At 40.0% G+C, this 24729-nt stretch overlaps 1 protein-coding gene across 1 annotated transcript in view; it reads right to left on the bottom strand.

Annotated features, from left to right (window-relative positions):
- SELENOF (selenoprotein F) overlaps positions 1 to 24729 on the bottom strand; it is a 35893-nt gene that overhangs the window by 5462 nt on the left and 5702 nt on the right. Inside the window, exon 4 of the mRNA XM_007068780.4 lies at positions 4639 to 4702. Coding sequence (XP_007068842.4) covers positions 4639 to 4702 — 64 coding nt within the window. The remainder of the gene's footprint in view (positions 1 to 4638; positions 4703 to 24729) is intronic.

Raw genomic sequence — 24729 nt, 5'->3', positions numbered from 1 at the left:
GTTCAATATAACCTAAAAATACCAGCACTCCTGAAGCTTCAGAAGCAGCAGTATGACCTTCAGTCAACCTCACTTCCGTAACAGTCAAGTCACAACTGGAAATATATAGAACCCTTAGATAAATTTTAGGTTCCCAAAATGTTAAAATTTAAGGTGGAATCTCAAGATAAAAATGATCATCTTTACTTCCTGCCAAGACAAATGGGCAAGTATAGTAAAAAAAACTTAAGGTACCAATACCTGAGAATCTGAGAATAAATTCAAATTAAGTAAATTACTCCATTGTGCTTCTAAATATTTTACAGTATGTGGGAACAAGTTGAACGCTGGTTGTATCAAAACTGGTTTGAAGACGCCAGTTATGATGCCTTTATATCTCGTAACTATATGGAAGTTCATGACCAAGAGAAAATTATGTACCTGTAAAGGTTTGTCAATCTTTCCTCTATTACCATTGCACAAAAGAAGAGTTGCCAGACAAATGCAAGTATTTACTGGCAGGCTCCCAAGCTTCACTCATGGTATGTCTATACTGAAGTCACTGCAGATTACCAGACATATCGGAGCTGGCTTTAATTTACCTAGCTTGTGTACCCAGAACACTGAAGCTACAACAGGGTATGCTCCTGCGTGGGCTGTACAAACCAACCTGGAACCCTGGGTGATTACTTGCATGACTAGCTCATGCTGAAGCATGTTTTGCCATGGCTTCACTGCTCTAGTACTGGAGCTAGCTAGATTAAAGCTGACTCTGGTATGCCTACATGAAGGCGCAATCACACCCGGTGATTGCAATGTAGGCATACCTTCAATCATTTTAAAAAGCAAGCTAAATTTAGTAGCATTAAAGAAACTTACAAACTTGTTTTGAAAAAACAAGGATTAAGAGAAAGGATTCTTGATTACTAATGTGAGCCAGCTTCCAGGAAATTAGATTCTAGAGATCTTGATTGAAAAACTGATTTTAATACAGACTAACACGGCTACCACTTTGAAAGCTGATTTTAATTAGTTCTCTTTCAGGATAATTATCCCCAGCCCCTCTATGGAATGTCTTCCTGTATGTTCACCATTATTTCCCAAAATGGGTATAAATTGTAGGGGACTAAAGAAACAGGATGTTGAAGTTTGGTTTTAACTGAAGATAAAGTCTCAGGAGAAGGAGCCTGGGCTTTTCATTAGAGGGTGGAGTGAGGAAGAAGAGTGTTTGGAACAGTATGTACACTGCTATTTTAAGATAGGTTGATAGAACAAAGGTCATTTTATATCTGTGCAGGCTTAATTTGGCCCCCTGGTGCATATGCGCTTTGATGGATAGTGCTCAGTTAATGAGCAGCTGGACTTGATAACTTCAAGGTTCCTTCTAGCCCTTCATTTCTAAGATTTTCTTTTATCCTCATTGTTTAGTGTGTGGCTCCATGCCTTATTTATTGCACACTATTCAAACCCTGCTCTGAAGACAGAATGATTTCATCTGGGGCTTTTCTATGGTGCTCATCACTTAGTTTGTGAAGCACTCATACTACATTTATCTTCGACATCCTTGTTAAATGGGGATATGTGGAGAATGGAGTTACCAGTATTTAATAATCCTATGCACTTCATGCCATTATTCAGGCACAATCATATCAAGGAAGGTCACCAGGTGAAACAATGAGCAATCTACTAATTGGGAAAAGTGCACCAACCAGGCTAGGAGGTTAGTTTTTCCCTGGCCCAAGGCTAGCATCAAAGGGGCACTAAGCTAGTAAAAACCCAGCCTAGTGAGGAAAGGGGGTGAACAGGCAGTAGCAGCTGGACAGAAGTCTGACAGAGAATAAGCCACAGTCTCCTCCAGGCCAGGAGCAAGGGGTCTGGGCTTAGTGGAACTTACTTCCCCAAACCTTGCAAAGAAAGAATGGAGCTAAGACCCAGGCAGACAGGCTTTTTGTTTGTATATCTTTGCTTGATGAGTAAGTAGTGCTTTGTTTTGAAGAAACTAGGACTTAATCAGCCACAGGCTCCTGGAGAAAGAGGGCATGCAGGTGCCAAATACTGTCAGGCCTGTCTATTTATAACAATTTGTAAATGGGTGCATCCCAGAGATGCAGTCTCAAATTGGTAGGATCACATGGCTCTGTCCAGAGAGGAGTTAAAGTAGTGAAACATATCACCAGACAGGTGCACCTGAAGGACTAAAAACAGTCTGAAGTGCAGCTCACCTGTAATGGGACAAGGGGGAAGATTCTCATTTTACTGATGAGAAGGAGCTGAAGCAGAACAAAAGTGTCCAATTCTGGTTGCCCATTTTAGATACCAAGAACCTGATTTTTCAGAATACTTAGTCTTACACAGCACTTCAAAGAACAGCTCCTATCAACATCAGTTGCATCTTAAGTGATCAGCACTTGTGCAAATTAGATCCTAGGGTCTTACATCAGACACCGAAAAAGTGAGGAACACAATTAGTTACCACCTGTGAAAAGTCTAGATTAAGTGATATAGGAACCCTACAGCAGAAGCAGGGATAGGATCCAGTTGTCCATGGCAGCATTCAACTGCCTTAACCATAAGATCTTCCTTTCTCTTGCTGCAGTCCCCTTTTCTGAGTCACTACACACTTTTCTAACATTGCAAATAAAGCAGGGGTTCTACTACCTCTTTCACCACACAACCTTGATTCATCCCCTGAGCTGGACCATATTGTGCACTGAATCAGGCAGGGGTCCTGTGGAAAATATTCGGATTTGATCATATAATTAGATCATAATGCATATATACAAGGGACTGAGTTAATACTGCTCAGGCATTAATGCACCGTTAGTTCTGGTATTTCCTAGCCTGAGTGCTTGACTTGGCAACCTTGATGTTCTTTTAATGTAGTTTGTGTGTAATTTCCTAGCTTTTTAAGAAAGTCAACTGAAAACACAATTCCAACATGTCATTGTATTGACACCCACATGAGGTCATCAGCAGGGTTGGAACCTTTAGATCCGCCTCAAACATTTGGGACTGCAGCTAAGTGAGTAACTGATAGCAACATCCTACATGTGGACCAGCACTAGAGGGGGATGAGATACCCACTTTGCCAGTAGTTTCACAGATATTTACTGACAGCAGAGGAATAGTGAAACTTCCACCACTGGGTTCTATTCTAGGCTTTTGGAGCAGGTGTGTGTTCTAGTGGGGACAGAGTCTTCAAACACATCCCCTCCAACCTGTCCCAGCCTCCTAGCCCAGCTGGTACCTCCCCTCCCATCTGATCTGCCTCTCCATCCCATCTCCACAGACTCCCAGTCCCCCGCCTCTCGCTGCTTATGCAATCTGTCTCCTCTTACATTCCCTCCCTCATTCCATGCTGTCCCAGTCTCCATCTCCCCTTCCCAATAATCTACCTCCTGTCAGGCTTTTGTTCAAGCTTTTACTTAAGTCAGGCATCTTCCTCCTCCACAGTGCCTTTGCTCTTTAGACCCCTTTTTAGTACCTCAAGTGCTCCTTGCTCCCAGTTCCAGTGCCCAGGCATCCCAGCTGGGAGCAGCATTTATAGGGCAAGTCCTAGTGAGCTTCTGCAACCCGGGAGCTGAGTTACTCTGTGGGGTTTGTGCATGTACAGTCTGGTCAGCACTAGGACCTGAGAGAGTCTGGTGCATGCACTGTTGGTGTGTAGGGATGGTACAAGTACAGTACAGTCACATGTAGGAAGTGCAAGAGTCTTCAAGCTTGTGCAGTGAGGATCAGAATCTGTAGAGATTTTGTTACTAATGCTGAAGCCTGTAGCGTGCAAGTCCAAACAGCAATTTCTCAAAGTCTTATAGCTTGGCCAAATTTGGCTGGACTTCCTTGGGGATAGCAAAAGCATATCCCTTACACAAAGGCTGCACCTCTGCAAGTTTCAAGTTCCTCTCCAAAGTAGGATGGTGCTAGAGCATTTCAAAGAAAAATTTTAAGATGGGCAAAATTTATTTTGGCCAGGTCTCATTCTCTAAAATGGCTGACCTGTTTTTTGGCATGAAAAATGTCACTCCAAGTTTGACATAGTTATATAACATCTTCACATTATAAAGAGCAAATGAAATATAGGGCAAACTTAATGGACAATGCTATCAGCCCTGCCTATAATAGATGTTTTCGGAAGACGGATTAGAAAGGATAGGTCCATCAGGATAAAAGTCCATAGCAGAAAGATGAAAGCTTAGGATAGGTACTTCAAAAATACATCTAAATAAAACAAATTAAGAACTTACTAAATAGATGAAAGGGCTGCAGCCATTTAAATCCTCTCCCCTTTATAAACATATTTCCATATTGAAGTTCTTTATAGATTTAACCCTGAAACACGCTCACACTGACACGATTTACCTTTTACACTACTGTATTCCAGCCATGCTAGTCAGCTTATCCACTGAGAGAACAGGCAGTTACATCAGGATTTGAGCTAAGAATAGTCTATAAAATGGCCAGCAAGCTTCATGTAACAATACAGAAAGTTATTGTGCCTTAGTTCCAGTAGTCTAGAGTCTATGGGACTCTCAATTTTTATCACTTTCCTATTAAATTCACAACTTGCTTTAAGAAAAAATACTATTTAAATAGTGTCGTAGCTGAATGATCAAATTTTTATATATATTTGACAGAAAATTTAGTGGTACCTTTACTTACCCTGAACTTGAGGGAACCTTCCCAATTTTCATCCACACACTTCAAGAATAGCACCTGCATAGAGCTGCAATAGAAGAAATATTTTCTATTTATTAAGTTCAGACTACTAGTTTACTTATTTTTACATCTACTTAATTATCTTTGGGAAAATTCAGGAAATAAAACAAAAGAAAATTCTTCCACAGTAAGATTAATTTACTATTAATTTTAGAATGGGAACAAATCTACTTTTCAGATATTCTATTAAAATGGTATTAATATTTTATTACAATAGATAACTAAGGGGTCACAGCCACTGCATGAAGACTGGCTAAATGCTAAGCTCCACTATGTCAAAAAGGAAGAAGCTATAACTCAAATTAGGAACAATCCTGACTCATTCAAACAAGTCTTAGTTCCTGAAATGCAGGAATGTTTTGTTGTGCATTTTACTTAGGGCTTGTCTTCATGTACCACAGCTGCGCCGCTGTAGCACTTTAGTGAAGATGCTACTATGATAACGGGAGAGCTTCTCCCATCAGCATAGTTAAACCAGCTGCCCAAGAGAGGATAGGAGGATGTGTCCATGGGATAAACTGTCTACACTGGGATTTTTCACGCTCCTGAGCGACGTAGTTATCCTAATATTAGTCTGTAGTGTGGACGTGGCCTGAGTATCCATAGAGCTAGTAAACCTAGAAGAAATAAATCAATTCTGAAGACTTCAGTGAAACATTTTCTAGATTTAGAACTAGTCATCTTTCTCTTAAGCCATTGGAATCCTCCTTGCAAATCAGGGCTTGTCTACACTCCCGCTTAAGTCGATGTAACTTATGTCGCTCAGGGGTGTGAAAAACACAACCCCAAGCGATGTAAGTTACATCAACTTAAAGTAGTACCTAAACTGTGCTGTGTCAGCCAGAGATGCTTTCCCGCTGACATAGCTTCCATCTCTCGTTGAGATGGAGTAATTATGTTGATGGAAAGGTGCTCCACCCATGTAGCATTGTAATGAAGACAAGCCCTCAGTAGGTTTAAGAATCTAAAAAATATTTGAAACCAAGTAGATTTTTACTCTGAAAAAGAACTATGTAAAAACAATATCTTAAACACCTTTTCTCTCCAATGACAAAAAAGCTTTTACTGCTTTCTGTTTTCACAACACTAAGATACAATGAACTACAAATTCTGTTGCATCTTGAATATAAAGAATTCTGTTGCTAATACACATTTCTAGAGCTCTTTGGGCTCAGTCAAGCTGTCTGCCTTCCATCTTTAAATCTCATGCATCATAACTAAAGGTTCTGTAGGCCAAATGATGCCCCTCAGTGATAACTCTGAAACACAACTGCTTTTCAGTTCAAGTTCAAATATGTTACACCTGGGCTAACCTACTGAAGGCTGGTTTCAGAGTAACAGCCGTGTTAGTCTGTATTCGTAAAAAGAAAAGGAGTACTTGTGGCACCTTAGAGACTAGCAGTTAGAAAATAACATTCTCTGTTTACAAGTAAAAAATGTGAGTGTGACAATGAAGGACCCATACAATCCAGTTTTCACAGCAGAATTGCATAAGGTTTGATATAAAGTGCACCGGTTATATATTTAACATTTGTTGGCTTGATTCTGAGCTTGTAATTAACTTAGTCACCACTGTATGATATTCAGTTTTAATTTATTACTACTTCTGCTGAATTAACAGTGACCGGCCACAAAGTAAATTTGTGCATAGTGTTAGAGATGTCTCAAAATAATGAACAGCGACTATTTAGGCTTCATTACCTACAATGAGCATTACAAGGTTGACTTAAGGATGGATTTGCAGCTTAGCTTCTGAACCTTTCTTGAATATAGGTCAAACAACATTTTTCATAATTTTGTAGATTAACAAATGTTAAAGTATGTTACTATTAGCATTCATAGAGACCGAGAGATTTTGTATGATCTGTATTAATCAGCAGTCATTTCAACAGGAAACTGAACCAAAAATGTTAATAAATCTACATTATCTGCTCAGTACTGCATCCTGAAAGTTTGCTTTGATAAAAGCACTTTTGACCATATTTAAATTTTAAGTTGAATCTGGAAATGAAGTTCTTAAAATTAGCATTTTGCCTCCTGCTAAAGACCTCTACAGTCTACAACTCTGTAGAGCAGCATTTGCGATTAGCACTGCTGGGTGCCTTCTAACTTCAGTTTTAAATCATGGAGTGACACTGATTTAAGTAAAAATAACTTCATTGATTAAACATTGTATAAATACAGTTTATATAATATTAGAAAAATGAAATTCACAAACTTAAATCTTGGTGTTCCATATTCCCAATAAATGTCATTACAAATCAAATACTGCTCATGCAAGCCGAGCAGTATCTGAATCAAGCTGTTCTTTTTACCTGGTACATCAACAATAATTCTGGATTTAGACTTCAGATAGCATGTATATTGATGCATGAGGCAAAATAGATTGTGAAGTGCTCTGCCATCCTTATCTTGGCTTTAAGTTCGACAGCAATAAACTTGTTTTTCCTGTTAAAACAAGTTTAGAGTAAATGGATGGGATTATGAAACAGATATGGGAAGTAACAAGATGCCTCTCTAATCACTTTCTGACTATATCCACATCTTTACATTTGCACATAGCAAAGTAAAGTATCATCGACAACCTCTGTCAACAGCTTCTAGATCTGGTTGTTACAAACAATATAATTAACTCCTTCCTTGGGAAAAAAGGAATTAGTTGTAATCACGTGTGTAATCCACATAATGTGTAAACTAACTTTTTAAAGTTAACCACTTCCCTCAATCTACATAGCAAATACTAAATACTGCATGTATATATTGAAGTCCAACTGTGCTACAGAAAAGTTGATTCATGTAGAGACATACAACTGCTCTGTGCCATTTTTCACGAGATGATTAGACAAAGTCAATCAACTTCATTTACAACTCAGGACAAAAGTTACTTTTGTGAGATATAGATCCTTTGCATCATTTAAAAGCACACAGTGCTGTACTTGTTAACATCTGCCATCACATCATAACCAGACTAGAGGAATGAAATCCACCACACTTGTTTGTGAACAAATTCCCTATGTTAAAGTATTATTCAGAAAGAACATAAGGGAATGATACACCACGCTATATTATAGCAGAAGTATACACATTTAATTTAACTCCTTTGTTCGTTACACAATGCTTATTTTTTAAAATGTGTTGGCTCATTTTAAAAAGAATGCTTCACTTGCTTTTAGTCTTTATGAAAGTCATTTTAATGACACAGAATATAATAAAGGACTTCCTACAACCCACTACAGTGTCCATTTTAAAATTTGAAATAAATTGCTGTTATGGTTGCTAGGCTGATTTATGTATATCTTGCAAGCAGAAGTTATTTAAACATTCTCAATATCTCTTCCCCCACTAAGGGTTATCATGACATTAAAATTTGAAGCTCTCTCTCTGTTTTACAGGGCACCAATTTCAGTTAAGATTTCACTTAAAAGCTTTTTTTTTTTTAAAAGCACTTACATGCTAATGTAGAAATCATGGCCCTTTAAATTTAGAGAGACAGAATGTCATTATGACATAAGCAAAAATGGTTCTTCAGAAAACAGTGCACATTATATATAGAATGTCACTCACAGGAAGATACCAAAGGGTTTTACACTGGTACAAATCATTCACCACTGAAATGCAAAGAAGCCAACATAAGAGTTTTTCTGGAGGTGAACTGAGGAGTAATTTCTTCCAGTGAAGTTCCCAGTCACTTGTAAATAAGTTCAGTGGACATAATCCAATTAGCCAGTTTCCAGTTTGAGTAAGAGCATGTCTACACTGGTGGAGTTACAGCACCACTCAGAAAGCACCGAAGGGAAACCGCTGTTGTATGTTCATACTGTCAGCTGCCTGCACAATAGTGTGTTCATACTTGTGGCACTTGCAGCTGTATTCTGAGTGTTGCACTCTGGGAGCTATTCCACAGAGCATTTCTTCCTCTTCTGCCACTAAGAGTTGTGAGAAGATGAAGGGGGTCCTGGGGCTTCCGGGGTCCTGTCCCAATGCCCTGTGATGCATTGCTTCGTATCCCAGCAATCCCTATGCTTCTGTTTCTGCTTTCAACTACCTGAGAGGTGGTTCCAAAGAGTATTCTCAGTGGTAGAAGAGGACAGGACAAGGAGTAATGGTCTCAAGTTGCAGTGGGGAAGGTTTAGGTTGGATATTAGGAAAAAACTTTTTCACTAGGAGGGTGGTGAAACACTGGAATGCGTTACCTAGGGAGGTGGTAGAATCTCCTTCCTTAGAAGTTTTTAAGGTCAGGCTTGACAAAGCCCTGGCTGGGATGATTTAGTCGGGGATCGGTCCTGCTTTGAGCAGGGGGTTGGACTAGATGACCTCCTGAGGTCCCTTCCAACCCTGATATTTTATGATTCTATGTCTGCATTTGGCGCCATCTTTCAATGGTTTGTGTACTGTACGCTCTGCCTCTTCTGCAGGAATGGATCCCGAATTGTTGACCAGTATACTGCTCGCTACACGTCATGGAGTGGCAGTGGAGTTATTCCTTAAACTACAAAGGCAAGAGGAGTGCGACATTGATCTTGCCATGTGTACTACTTACGACCAATGTTCCCTCTAATTTTTGACAGACCACATGCGCAAAAAATTTCTGTGCAAATTTTTGTGCGCACGGTAATTCGCCATGTGTGCGGGGGGTTAGGATCTGTGTGTGTGTGTGTGTGCGTGCGTACAGCTTAGAGGAAACAGTGCCTACGACATGAGATTGCTTGTGGCATTCACAGAGGTGCTGACTACAGTGGAACACTGCATTTGGGCTCGGAAAACAAGCACTGAGTGGTGGGGATCATATAGCGATACAAGTCTAGGATGGCTAGCAGTGGCTGCAGAACTTTTGGATGAGGAAAGCCACATTCATGTGACTGGGAGATGAGCTTGCCCCAGCCCTGTGGTACAAGAACATGAGAATGAGAGCTGCCCTGCCATTGGAGAAGCATGTGGCAACTGGACTGTGGAAGCTGGCTACTCCAGAATGCTACCGATTGGTTACTAACCAGTTGGGAGTGGGAAGCTCGACCATTGGACTCATGTTGACGGAAGTGTGCAGGGCCATTAATTGCATCCTGCTCTGAAAGACTGACACTGGGCAATGTGAGTGACACTGTGGATGCTCTGAAAAAATGGTCTTCCCTAACTGCGGTGGGGCGATAGATGGCACGCATATTCCAGTTCTGGTACCAAGCCATCTAGCCCCTGACTACATTAATCGCAAGGGGTATTTCTCAATGGTTCTCCAGGAGCTTGTGGATCACCATGGGTGTTTCACAGACCTTAACACAGGCTGGTCCGGAAAGGTGCATGACACATGCATCTTTTGGAACACTGGCATCTTCAGGAAGCTGCAAGCAGGGACTTTCTTCCCAGACCCAAAGATCACTGTAGGGGAAGCTGAAATGCCCACTGTAATCCTGGGAGACCCTGCTTACACCATAATGCCATGGCTTATGAAACCACACAGGAGGCAACTTGACAGCAGCAAGGAGCAGTTCAACAACAGGCTGACCAAGTGCAGAATGACCGAGCGTGCTTTTGGCTGGCGCTGTCTCTATAGCAAGCTGGACCTGGCAGATGACTATTCTTATGCTTATAGCCATGTGCTTTACGCTCCATAATAATTGTGAAGGGAAGGGTGAAAGCTTCACCCAGGGCTGGACCTCAGAGGCTCAGTGCCTGGAGGCTGAGTTTGAACAGACAGAGACCAAGGCTAATAGAGGGCTGCAGCGCAGGGCCATAAGGATTAGGGATGCCTTGAGGCAGCAATTTGAAGCTGAAAGCCACTAACATTTGTTGCTATGCTCGGGCATGCAGTGCTTGTAATGCTAGGAGGTGGTTGTGATTGGTGAAGACGATGCAATATGAAGGTTTAACATAACTGTTGCTTTGCAGGGCTCTGTTTGCTATCAATTAATAGAATAAAGATTGCTTTCAAACCAATACAAGTCTTTTATTAAAAAAGAACAAGCGAAGGAGAGAGTCAAACAAAAAAACATCAGCCACGAGGGGAATGGGAGAAAAGAAGGTCTCTGGAGGAGATGGGGTCCTGGAACAGCTAAAGACTTGTGTATGTCTAGGGATCATATCCAACCTTCTCCTTTGGAGTACAATGCAGCAGGTACTGTAGTTCAGCAGGGCCAAACGGTAGAGGGATGGGTATTGAGGGCAGTGGGTACTGGGAGTCCACAGTGCTGGACTGTGAAGTGGGGGGGAAGAGTGGAATGCCGTGGGTATAGACTGGAGCCAAGAGGTTGATAAGAGTGTGTTGGCAGTGTCTGGGGGGGAGCATGGGAAAGAGTTTTGTGACAGTGGCTGCAGGGGAAGGTGGGCATGGAGCTGCTTGGTTTGCAGTGCCAGTATTGCCTGGAGCGTGTCTGCTTAGTGCTCCATAACATTTAAGAGCCGCGCCGTGGCTTCGTTCTGGTGTGCTGTGTTCTCCTTTCAGTCCCCCTTCTTGTCCCGCCACTCCGATTTCTGTTTCTCAGCTGTGGAGCGCAACATAACACGTAGAAAGTCCTCCTTAGTTCTTCTTGGCCGCTTTCTAATTCTGCACAGCTGTTCAGATGCTGATTAAAGAGGGAGGCTGGGCTCCCAAGGTCATCTCTGAAGTTTAAATGCAGTATTTTACAGAAGCAGTATTGTCTGCAACACGCACAACACTGATTCAGTGATTTAAAACACAGCCTGTATTCACACCTGTCACTAACTGTCTGACCCCTGGCAAGCACAGATGAGCCCCAAAATGCTGAGTAGCCCCAGGGGCAGGGCAAATCACTCTTCCTGGACCCTGCTGTACACTGGACATTTGGCTCCTGTGGAGAGACAGTACTATGGGGGTGGGGGGGAGCCCTGATAATCATTCCTTCCCACAGGATGTGATTATGGAAGCTACCTCACTGTTGAGGGTGAGCAGGGAATCAAGGGAGGGTCTTCTCCAAGACTGTGGCTTCTGCCATGGCCCCATTCGGATTGCCTGTGTGCAGCAACAGTGTTACAGGAGTAACAGTGTAGAAAGCTGCTTTACTGCACAGAAACTTGCCAGTGTAGACAGGGCCTCTGACAGAGCTTACATCTAAATGAGAAAAACTACCATAGACTCTGTAGTGAACTGAACATAACCTCTGCTTTCTCAAACGAAATATAGCACCTCAATTAGCACAGATCACCCCCATCATCATGCTATGGGTTTAGATCAATGCTAACTTAGAGTTTTGCATTGCTAGCTAATGAGTAGTCAACATTACTTTCTATTGCACCTATGATTTCAATGCAAGTTTTCTATCCAGATGCTGACCTGGCATGATCTTGTTTAGACTGACATCTAACTTGAACATAGCTTATAATTTTATGGCTATTTTTAAAAACATAAAATGGATTGTTGAGATACGATAGTCAACTAATAAACAATCTTTACGTATCCAGATACTGATAGCAACATTTTGTAAAATAAAAAAGACTTCTGAAATCAAAAACTGTTGTCGCATTTGCCTATCTATTGCACCCACTGGTTTAAAGACCTTGACAAATTTTTTTTTAAAAAATTTAGAAGTAGTGGGAATAAGAATTCTGAACTCTTAACAAAAGAGAAGTCACCAACAAATAATACTCGAGAGAGAGTGTGTGTGTGAGAGTGTGTGCATTGAGAATTTCCAGTTACCTCAGTTACAAAATGTATAAGCTGGTAAAATAATTAATCAAACTATCTCTTCACAACCAAATTTGACTGACACTGCCTTATATGAAATTGGAATTCTAAATCAGGTTCTTTTTCTAATTCATTTTTTATATATTTTTTTCCCCACACTTACATTTGAAATCCTTTTTTGTATGACAGCAATAATTAGTCTCAATTTGAGGATATTATAACATATAGACAAAACTAAGGTAATTGATTTAACAATCATACATTGTACTCTTTGGAGCAGGTCATTAAAACAGATTATAGGTTATGCATGTTGCCAAAATGACCCTAATCTTCCCGGGAGACACAAAATTCACAGGAATCAGTAGAATACAAGGAAGTAGTAAGAGAACCTTGTTCCAAGGGGCATTATGAATTATTGCTCTGTAAAAGAGAGCCACCAAAAGTCCATTTCTGCATAATTCCTAACATGGCATCAGACTAAATCTGGTGACAAAAACCACTCTCATTCAAACCTCACCCAGGGATGTGGGGCAGAGGAGGGAGGGGGGAGAAGTCAGGCTCTCAATGAGAGCTAAGAATGTAAAGGTCAGATGGTCAAAAGGCACTGTTGTCTGGTGGTGTTCCTGTGTTTGTGGCCATGTGTATTCAGAGGAATTTGCCTAACAACCCTTGTAGCAGAATTCTGCTGCAGAATCTAAGCTTTACTTTATTTTAAGCTTAAATTCTTGCCTTTGATTTTTGAAAGAGCCTCCCAAACACAGAAAACAAATACCAGTTAACAATCCTTAAGATAAATGAGGGCAATTTTTCTCTGAGCTAATGACGACTATCAGACAAACACTGCTCCTCATTTTAGCAGAAACATCTAGTTCGTGAGTGTCCAAACACTCACCTCTTTGCTAACCAGTTGCCAAAACCTTCAACTTGCCTAACAACTTATGCAGTGTAGTTATGCCTCGTCACTACAAAAGTATGAACCATACTGAAAGTTTAGAGACAGTGTAAAATTGAATATTACACTCAGGACAGGGTTAACACACATCTTCATATTTGATCAACGCATTTCTTGACTTACTAAAAAGAACTGGTGGGCCTTGCTGCAGAGTTTAGGTTCATCTTATCTGTAATATTTCAAAATTGTGTACACGACAGACCAACCGGCTGCCTTACGCAATTCTGGCAGAGAGTTAGCAACAGCTTTGGACTGAGGTCTTATTCATGAAACAGGTGAAAGACCCTATGCTACACAAGACCAGAAATTCCATTGGATTATGGTGGTCTTGAAGGTCCCTAGACCAGCCCCTTCCCAAAGCACCACCTCTGACTTTCAGGAGAACAAAAAATTAAATTTCATAGTTCTCAGGTAGAGTGAAGGGTCTCATTGTCCCAGAGGTGAAAACCATTCATTACTAGAGCACTACCAATTTCACAGCTGTGAAAAAGATGTCACAGACTGTGAAATCAACCCTTCCCCATGAAATCTGATCTCCCCTGCTGCTTGGAGCCAAGGGCTCCTAGCTGCTAGTCTGGACATGCTGGGGCAGGACAGGAGTTGTCCTTCCCTTCTATGGCTGTTCCTTGTAGGGAGATTAGACCCCCCTCCAGAGGCAGCACAGAAATGAGGGTGGTATATCCTCACTTTTGCACTGCACCAGCCCAGGAGCTGGGCTCTGGGCTTCCATTCCCCACCCTGCACACACACTTTTCTCACTGCCGTGGCTCTAGGCACTGAGCTTGAGGCTTCCGCCCCCCCACCTGGGGCAGCCTGGGCTCGGAGTGACCCCGTTAGGGCTTCCACCCTGGGGCTTGGGTGCCCATTTTCCCAGGGGAGCCCCAAAGGGGCTGGGGGCACCTGCCTTAATCTGTCCCTGGTGTGGACTAGCAGCTAGGAACCCGTGGCTGGGGCACTCCCAGCAGCATGGGGGAGATCCTACCCACCTCCATCTCCAGGAACCTCCTCTAACTGCAGGGAGCTCTGAAGGCAGCACAGAAGTGAGGGTGGAAATCTTGGGACCCCTTCTACAACAACTTTGCAACCCCACATAGTCCTATTTTGGGTCAGTACTCCCACGGCTACAAGACCATGCAATTTCAACAGTAAACATCTGAAATCATGAAATTGACCAATTTTAAAACTTTCTGGCTGTGAAATTGACCAGAATGGACCATGAATTTGGTAGGGCCCTATTCATTACTAAAAGAATAGGGATGATGTCCACGTCAATGTTCCCTGAAAGACTGGGCACCTGTTGGAGGCGAGAGCCAAAGGGAAGCATGGCTAAGTGGATAGGAAATCATACTGGAGCCCAGGGTTCTATTATCACCTCTACTACTGACTCAGTGTTAGGATGGACAAGTCACAACCTTTCTCTAGTGGTAAAAGTGGGGCTAGTGAGACTTGCCTACCTCTGGGGATGTTTGAGACTTATGGTGAAAGACAAATGCGAAGTAGCTATGTTGCAATTAAAAGCTAGATTTTCTTAAAGTAGAAAACTAGAGGATATAGATGGATGTCTGGTAAACATTACTAGTCAAAACAAAAAAAATACAGATATCTATGTAACTAACAGATGTTGGCACACCACCACCCCAGAAAAGGACTCTGTGCTAGTCATCCCTGAAAATTAGAGAATAGAACCAGTTTTATTATTTTATACCAAGTTCAGTTAGTGTATGTAACTGAAGTAAAAAATTGGCAAAGTATGGGAAAACTAGCAATTTTTGAGTCTCAACTTTAGAATCCATTGTCTAAATAATTTTTAATGTCTCAGGAGGGCCAGCACAGCATAATGATCTCTCACAAACTACCTCCTTATTCTCCAGGATTTTTTTTTTTAAATGAAAGCAGAGTCTAGCATGACTGCTAAGAACCTTGAAAACGTTAACAAAATGTAAACAAGCCGTTGTGTACTCGTTTGCAGAGTCAAATAATAACGTTGAGGTATGACTGTCCACATTCATTTCACTGTGTATTCATTCAGATGTTAACAGTAATACTTTAGGAAAAGACAAGGTTAGGTTAAGAGCTAGCTGACTACATCCTATTCTCTACTGTAGATGCAGATTCACAATTTTTTTTAAACCTTGCTTTCTACCCTTGATTCCCTCTGCTCTTCAACCTAATGTTGTTTCCTAATGTAGTTTCCTAATGTAGACAAATGTTCCATGGCTATGTCTAGATTAGACAAAGAGGTCAAGGCTAGTCACCATCTTCTACCTACTACAGACACAGATTAGCATCTCTGATTTAGCTAACTGAGATCCACCTTGGTTGATCTCGTCCACCTAAAAGAACACATTACCTAGCCCCAATCTCTCTTCCTAGATATATCTTGTCAACTTTGACTATTCCACTACTGAATAAAGCATTAAGGCACAGAGAGAGGATCATATTACTAAGAATTACAGTCAGTGGGTGGGCTTGGGAAGAGTACCATTTAACGTCTTCCCTCCATTCCAATGTAGGAGCCATGCCAACAGAGTCGATGATGAAGTGAGCTGTAGTTCACGAAAGCTTATGCTCAAATAAATTTGTTAGTCTCTAAGGTGCCACAAGTACTCCTTTTCTTTTTGCGGACACAAACTAACAGAGCCTAGTGAGGCACCTAAATCCCATTAATGAGCCCAGAAGATCAAGGGTGTATTTGAACTTCACTTAATGGGAACCAAAGCCAAAGAACTGTGTGCCTAATCACAGTTTGAACATCTACACAATATATTTATTAAGAAAGGCATCTCCTGTATCATCTCAAGTGGACAGAACATAGAGGATCATAACTACCTGACTTTTTGTCCCCAATTTGACCTGCACTCCCCTAAAAACAAAAACCATTTATTCCATATATGGACTGCACATGGAAACTAAGTGTGTTTAAAAAAAAAAGTTGGAAAGTTGAATTATTTTGACCTTTCAGCCTTAACTAAGGAATTAAGGTCATGACTCAGTTGTTAAATGGTGAAATACAACACTCTCTCTCATTCTGCAATTTCGAAATTGCATTTGTAATAAAAGTAGGATAACTTAATGGGGGTACTGAACGATATCTAACTCGTTTTACATGGAAGTAAAATGTGAAAACCCCCACTCATGCAATATATCAGAAGTGAGGGATAAAGCTTAGTAAAGCCACAATTTGATCCTCTCTAAAGTCAAGCAAGGGATCTCACTAACGTGCATCAAGATATAGGATATACAAAGGATTTTTTGTGATGGGCGGGAAATAAACTAATACTGCCACTCACTAGCACAATTTAGGGGACCTGATTTTTACATCCATTTTACACTAGTGTAATTGCAGTGAACTCTTAACAATTCCTCAATTTACACCATCATAAGCCAGATGAGACTCTGTCACTAGAAACCATGTATTTACAATATCCGGCATATTGACAAGAACAGAACTCAGGCTGCTTAGACAACAATAAGCCTTATTTTGTTGTAGCACTTAATAAAACAGAATGAACCCAACTTAAAATGAAATCAGGTCACTCAAACGTAGAATTAGCTCAAAGCATAAAATGCCTTCTATAATCACTCAACTACTCTACTGTAGATTCTTTAGGCAACTCAGATAAAGTGTTCAAAGTTTTTGTTCAAATTCTTCTCCCTTACTTCTTCCATCACCCATAACAGACTATTTAGAAAGTGAACAGTTACAGAAAGCTGGGGCATTAAGAGGCTATTCTATAACTGAATCTTATATTAATACTAAACATCTTTAATATTCACAAACAAAACTTGGTTTTACATTAGTTAAGGTTGCTCTAATCAATAAACAAAAGCAAAAATTAGTAAATATAAAGTTAGGTTCTAAAGTCAAGTATCTCAAATTAGGAAATGCTAGAATAAATGTTGCCCACACAACCTTAATTTGACCCCCTTGTGAGTATGCATTATGATAGTCTAATTATATGATTGTTTTAACTTCACAGGACTCCTAATACGCTCAAATCTGCTTTGGCAGTGAACTGAGGTTGTGCAGTGAAGGGGCTTGTCTGTAGGGACCTCATTTGTTGCAGAAGTTGGCAGGTTTGTTGTGAATGAGGCAGGGGACTGTAGGAAGAGAAAAGACGGTCTTTGTAAGGGCAGCTGAATGTCATCTTGGAGATTTGGATTCTGTCCCTGCCACCAAGTTCCTATATGATGCTAGGCACGTCACTTAGAGCGTGTCAATGCTGCAATTAAAAAGCCATGGTCGCCCATATCAGCTGACTTGTGGGACTTAAGCTAAGGGGCTGTTTAATTACACTGTAGACATTTGGGCTCAGGCTGCAGCTGAGGCTCCAAGACTCTGCAAGATGGTAGCTGTAGCCCGAGCCCAAATGTCTATACTGCAATTAAACAGACCTTTAGCCTGAATCAGCTGGCATGAGTCAGCCACAGGTGTCTAATTACAGTGCAGATATGCCCTCACACAAAATTCACCCAGTCACTTCTGCATGTAATTAAAGGCAGTATCATAAAGTGCATGCACAAAGGGTCTGAATTAAGGTTTCCTGGGAAACATTCATTCTGGCATTTCCAAACTTAGCATGTTTGACTTTGCAACCTTTTCATCCTTAAACTTTATATTTCCTTTTTTTTTAAATTTATACCTGAGTGCAACCTTAACTAGTTAGTATTTTTGTGAATGCCCTTTGTTAAATAGAAAAATGTGCTACTTAAATAACAAAACTTGTCTTCTCTGTATACTGGATTGCTACTGTCTTTCTGCAGCTCCCTATTTCACCACTCATTGCCATATTGACAAATACACTAAGTAATTCAACTGCATTCAAACAAAACACTTTTTAATGCAATCTCAGTTTTGCTGCAACTTCTAAATTACTAGTGAGGAAACAGTAACTTGGATATGGTTTTGCAGTTTGGCTGTTCACATCTTGGCACCAGTCAGTCCTACTAATTCTGGTGAAGATATACCCTGAAGAGGTTTCTGTTAATCAGGGGAAACCATCTGATCCTATTGGGATCCAGGAAGTGGGTGGGCGGAAACCTGCCCCCTGTTAAATGGTCCCCCCAGCCTAAGGGGGGGATCCACAGGACCTGGAAGCCAAGTTATTTCAGGGACAACTAATAAAACCACAGGAACAGGAGTGCTGTCAAAGGGTCAAACAAAGGGAACCTGACGGGGACACCGAGCAGAAGATGGAAGGAAACAGCAAAATACTCCAGTGAGGGATCTCTTGCTGTGCTATATATGGACTGGGAAGAAGGCTTCAATTTCTGTTTCTTCAATCTCAAAAATGTGGGAAATGTGGGAAACACAGAAGGCTGGCATCATCTTGCTAAATGTCACTAAATCTGAAGTACTTTTGAATCTTGTTGTGGTTTCCTTCTGCTTGTCAGCAGTTTTAAGGGTTTTGGTACAAGGAACTGAATTAACAGCCAAATGACAGAATCACAAATGCTACAATTATTTTAGTGTCTAGCAGAACCTGGAACCGGATATGAGCAGGAAGCTAACTCAAGTAGGACTTCAGAAATGCTTTAGCCTAGATTGCCGACTAACATATCAAAGAAGGCAATTTTAGTAATACTTCTGGTGTTTTATTTCTTCAAAACTTTGTAGCAACATTGAACTATTAGTCCAAACTGGTGAATTTAAAGATGGAGAAAACAAATTTTCAAGCATTACAGTATGTGAAGTTTAAAATTTCTTAGCTAACATAAAAACAGGCCAAGTGCCAAATTTACACATTTTTAACCTTGTGCACTATTACATTAAGCACTAGGGGGGTGAATAAGCTGATGCTGAATTTCTCTTTATATTCTCAGTGCAAATGGCTAAATATACTAACACATCACTAACCTATATTTTTCTGACTATTCCTTTGCCCATATTATTGGCAGCTCAGCGTGCACAGTCCAAGTGCCATAAAAGGTAACTTAAAAATCCAGGTGCTGAGTTGTAAGCTTATGAACTCCCTATTGTGAAGAAATTTCCTGCTTTTGGAAACTTTTATTGTTCTTGTGCCACAACCTGCAGTCATTCATATTTGATGATTTAGAATAATGAAAGCGCTGCTCCACACAAGAACACATTCCTGCTTTATTTAGAACCATGATTCCCAAACTTTAGTACTGCATTTCCCTTACAGATATTTTAGACATTTATGGCTCCCCACAATTATTTTTTAAAACCAACTCACTGCAACTTTTATTTAACTACATATAGTTTAATTATCCAATCTGGGTTTTAAAAATTATAAACTGAAAACATGAATTTTTTTGGCATGTTTGGGGACAGCCTAAGATTTCAGTGAGAATGCGCCTGTTCCAAACTGCATAGTTGTACAACTTTTGGTTGAATCTGATAGTGCCAGATGTAAGTTGTTTTCAGAGTTTAATTTTTTTTTCCTATATTTAGTTTTCACAGAAATCATGGCTGAAAACCTAATCTCTCAGAGGTAACTGGAAGCAAATGGAAACAGCACTTTTACAGCTTCGTCTCTGAGTTCTTCATACTCATGTAACAGAACTCCTAGATTTATATTTGAAAAATTGGTCTTTAGCATGTAATCACTTGACAATTTTGATAGTTTCTTGAGCAAGTAACTTAAGGTTGGAATGGAGTAAACAGTTAGGGAGAATGGGTTTCGAATCAATCTGTATCTGGAGATTTGTGTTGGACTCCAGGAAAATATTCATCAAAATGGGAATACAATCCAGTTTATATTTAGTCTTTAATCTTTAATACCATTCTGATCACTTTCACTCCATTTTTTAAATAAGTCTGATGTTCATTTGTATTCCTACCTTGAAGTGATAGGTTCAGAGCATTCAATTTATCAAATATGTCCATCAGGTAAGCTAATTTAGTCAAGTCGTCCACATTATACATGTAATCTGCAAGGCCTCTTTTCCAGAGGAAAGTTCTGATGTAACAAAATTCAAAGACCCCTGTAACACTTTCCCATGTGACAACCACCTGACTTGTCTGTGAAACAGAAGCTCAGTGTGGTCAGGGCCCATCTGTTTGTACAGCAAATGAAAAAGATAACTGCTTGAGATTTTATAAACAATTTTAATAAGAATGGGTGAGGACTTTGTACTTCAGGTTGCAACTTCAACATCAAAACTCGGTGATGAATCATGCAATGTCCAAATTGCTGCTAGTACCACTATCTTTACTCATGCTGCAACCTCATTGTTGTTTATGGTCATGACTGCTGCCCCATCTTTGCAGAGTCCCACTGTAACAGGACCCAGGCGGGCCCCTCTATTTTCTGCGCCTACAAACCAGCCAGAGACCTCTGTTTTGGTGCAATCACCCTTGCTTTTTATTTACAGTATAAATTCCTACTACCCTGTAGCTACATATAGCATCAGGCTCACAGCTTCAAGGACTGCTAACAAGGCCTGCAGCTGTTCCCTGTTTGTCTCTTAGGCCTGGGCTTACTCAGCCAGCTCCAATTCCCCATCCTGATTGGAGCTGGCATGACAGAGGTCTGGCTCAGGGTTTCCTAGCCAGCACCTTGTTACACCCATACACAGAGCCCAGTTAAGACCCTCCATACATTATGAATTTATCAAGGATCTTGAGTATTTCCTCAATGGTAGTTCAGGTTGGGATTTCTTTAAAAGTTCAGTTATTATCCTGGCTTTGGCAATGGAAGCTCACGGTGAGTAAATATTAGTAAGGCTGTCTTAAATAAAAGATAAGTATATACATAAAAGGATTTCAAGCAAACATTTTTGTTTTAGAACTCTTTTTGCTGCAGTGAGCAAGTCATCAGAAATCACTGACACACTCACTTTTTGGTGCTGTTGAATGAAAATTAATTGAATGATTTTTACAAGACCATAAATTAAATATTTGCTTCTGGGTTGAAAACTATATTACTAACTGCACCACTGTTAAACTTTTCATAGTTCTACTAAATCTTTGGGAACTGATGCTTTTATTGGGAGTTCGTTTACAAAGCAAATGCTGCAGTTATTTTGAAGATAGTCTTTTTATGATACTATGCCACTCAGTTTAAAATGTGACAGATTTAAAAATCAGAAGAGACACTCTTCACTCCTCCTTCCAACACTATCAAATTGGGTTAGTCTACAGGGGAACATCCGATGAAGTGAGCTGTAGCTCACGAAAGCTTATGCTCAATTAAATTGGTTAGTCTCTAAGGTGCCACAAGTACTCCTTTTCTTTTTTCTACAGGGGAAGTTACTCTTCAGAGTTTGAGTTTTAAAAACCTGGCAAATCCAGGCTGTGCAGTTCCAAGCAATGGTTTTACACGAGTTTAATAGGATAAAGTCTGACATTCTTTAAAAGATCACTGCAACGTGATGATGTATCTTACGACAACCATGGTAAAACAATCCAATATTTGATATGAAATAACTGAAAAGTCAATCTTTATTTTCTTATCCAATTTGTAAATGCAACTAGTACTAGTGCTTCCTTGATTAATCACTTTGGCAATTCTGACCTAGTCTCACTGGCTTTATCAAATTGGTACTCAATGAGCCAGCTTCAAATCAAATGGGACTTGACAGTTTCTCCAACAAGGCAGCAGACTGAGTAAGAAAGGACAGAAGGATAATCAAAATGAGTACTGAACCCTACTAGGGTCATTTCTTTAATGCACTTGCCACAAAATCCAAGCAAGAGCACTGCGGCAGAGTAAAGCAATATAAAGAGATAGCTTTCTTTCACCAGGAAATCAAGTAGTACCTCATATCATTTCTGTTTCCCTTTAAATATACAGCATATCCTGTTGAATAGCTTTACTGAAATGGAAACTCTTGATGTACCCTGTAAAGCCTTGAGCCTGCAAAGACTTATTAACATGCTTAACTTTACACACTGTAGTCTCTACGAAGTCACTGTGACTACTCACATGCTGAAATCTTATCTGCTCCACTCCCCAAACTTCCAATGTCTGAGATGGAGCCAGAATTTCACCAGCTGTAAGTTTAAATACATACATAAGCCTTTGTAACATCAGAGCCAAAAACTGGGAGGCCTAAGAAATGAACTACCACAAAGCTACCACAGCTTCAGAAATCCCTCTAATTCCACAACACACATTTTCAGCATGTCCCAGTATAAAACTTCATTAATCTTAAAAATAGTTATACAATAAAATTTGTGATTTTCTTAAACACTGCATTCTAAATGAAGAAATTCTAAACAGTGCCCAAATTAACCTCCACTGTGTGTCTATAGGGCAATTATTGTGGAATACGTGACTATAAATATTGAAACATAGGTTTTCACACTGTTAGCTTGTTAGATGTAATTAAGAATCTATCAGCGTAAAATGTTTTATTTTTGCATATACCTAGAAACATTAAGTCAAGATGATAAAACAGAAGTTTGCGTGTGAAATGCGTTAATAAAATGCTATACAAAATACTAGTATTGTGTAGATTGGAGAATTTTCTTAAACATATGCCTTTTAGTACAAGAAAGTTAAGATGATTCACTGGACACTTGAATGTAAAAATTAAGATTTCTTTAACTTCAGGCAGGGTGGCATCTCTCATCACCCGCAACTGTTAGAAATTATAGTTATAGCTTAGTCATTCCCCGGGAAAGTGACATCTAGACACACATGCCTACAATATCCAACTTGGTGGCTATGTACAACATAAAGCATTCTCAAACTGGAAAGACAATAAGCCAGAGGAGTGACATTTATAACACCTGAGAAATGGTTTTGCAGAGTCTGATCACAGTTGGTCAACAGACTATGTAGTGCAAAGAACTGATTTGTTACACAATTAAGCTTCAAATGAGTACTAGAGTGCACTGATCTTCAACAGGTAACTTAAATCTTGGCTCCAGATTTTACTAGTGCAATGGTGTCCAAGGTCTGACATCTATAAGACATATCTTTGGAAAATAACCCCAACATTATCTCAGTTAGTATATAGGATGGGTTAGAGTCAAAGCTGAAAAGTTCAAATGTTGCAGCTGAAAAGCAGTCACATTGACAGGGATCCTGTATCGCCTACTAGTTTTCACAACATATACCGCTAATGATCTTATTCTTTTCTCTTCCCACTTGTAATATTTCCCACCTGTTTCAAAAAAAAAAAAAATGCACAAAACTTTCCCACTAGTATATAGCAAATATAGGCATTTTCCAGAATTTATGTAAAACTAATCTCATTAAACTCAATTTAAACACTGTCAGATGAAAATGAAAGGTCATGCACATTAAGTCAGACAATGATTGAACTGCAATATTTCTTCAAGTATTTTCTCAGAGAAAATATTGTTAATCTGTGTGACAAACCATAAATCCTTATCCCATTGTACAGGCATCAAAGGGAGAAGGCTGAGTGGCTACAGCATGAGCCAAAAGGAAAGTGCTTTAAAGAGAGGGGAATACCAATTAGTTCTGCAGCCTTCAGTTAATTTATTTTTTGGAAAGCCTGCAAGTAGGGAGACATCTTAATTATTCATAATCATTTTAAATTGAGACCTGAATATGGTCTAAGGAAACTCGGAAAAATATATAGTATTTGCATAAAAGCAGCAGCAGCATCTGCAAAGATCAATTTTCTTGACACTCCCCAACTCCATGTATGCAGTCTGATAGCGGCCAGGGGTTCAACTATGATAAATAATAGTGAAGATGGCTGGCAACACTGCCTGAAGTCTACAAGTTTCCATTTTCAGTTAATTTAACCTTTAAATCTCAGTAAAGTAGTCCAGGATAGCAAGTTTTGTTTCCTGAAGTGGAGAGTTGTCAAAACATTGAACACACAATCTCATGGCTCTGGAAGACCGCTGCAGGATGTGTGAGAAGGCCCACTCTCACATCATGAATATTAAGAATTCATCTGATAATAACTATCTGAACTCCACTGTACATGGTCAGATTGATCATAAATTACTCCCACTGGTAAAATTGTATCTACTCAGCCAGTTAAAATAATACAATCCTGACAGGTGTCTAACCTGTTCTTAAAGACTTCCAACAACAGTGATTTCACAACCTCCCAGGGAAGCCTATTTGAGTGCTTATTTTTGTAGTTAGTAAGTTCTCTTTAATATCCAACCTAAATCTCTCTTGCTGCACATTAGGCCCTTTACTACTCACCCTACCTTCAGTAGAAATGGAGAAAAATTGATCACGGTCCTCTGTAAAACAGCCCGTAGCATATTTGAAGACTTATCAGGTCCCCGCCCCACACTTGGTCATCCTCTCTCAGAACTAAACATGCCCATATATTTTTCCCCAACCTTCCCTCATAGGTTGAGCTTCTGCTTATACTGAAGTCCTTGGTACAGGTTTTGGAAAATCTCACTCATGGAGAAAAGGCAATACAATGTTTTAAATACAGATCCTTAGTACCAATCAAGGACTGCTTCCTCTCCCCCTGCAGGATTCTTGTATTTCTTCAGGTGCTATCTCTGGGTGTGTGTTATAGGGTTTTTTTT

The sequence above is a fragment of the Chelonia mydas genome, chromosome 8 (genome assembly GCF_015237465.2).
Source record: "Chelonia mydas isolate rCheMyd1 chromosome 8, rCheMyd1.pri.v2, whole genome shotgun sequence".
Lineage (NCBI taxonomy): Eukaryota > Metazoa > Chordata > Testudines > Cheloniidae > Chelonia > Chelonia mydas.
Note: the sequence above shows the minus strand (reverse complement) of the source record. Positions and strands in the feature narration are given on the sequence as shown.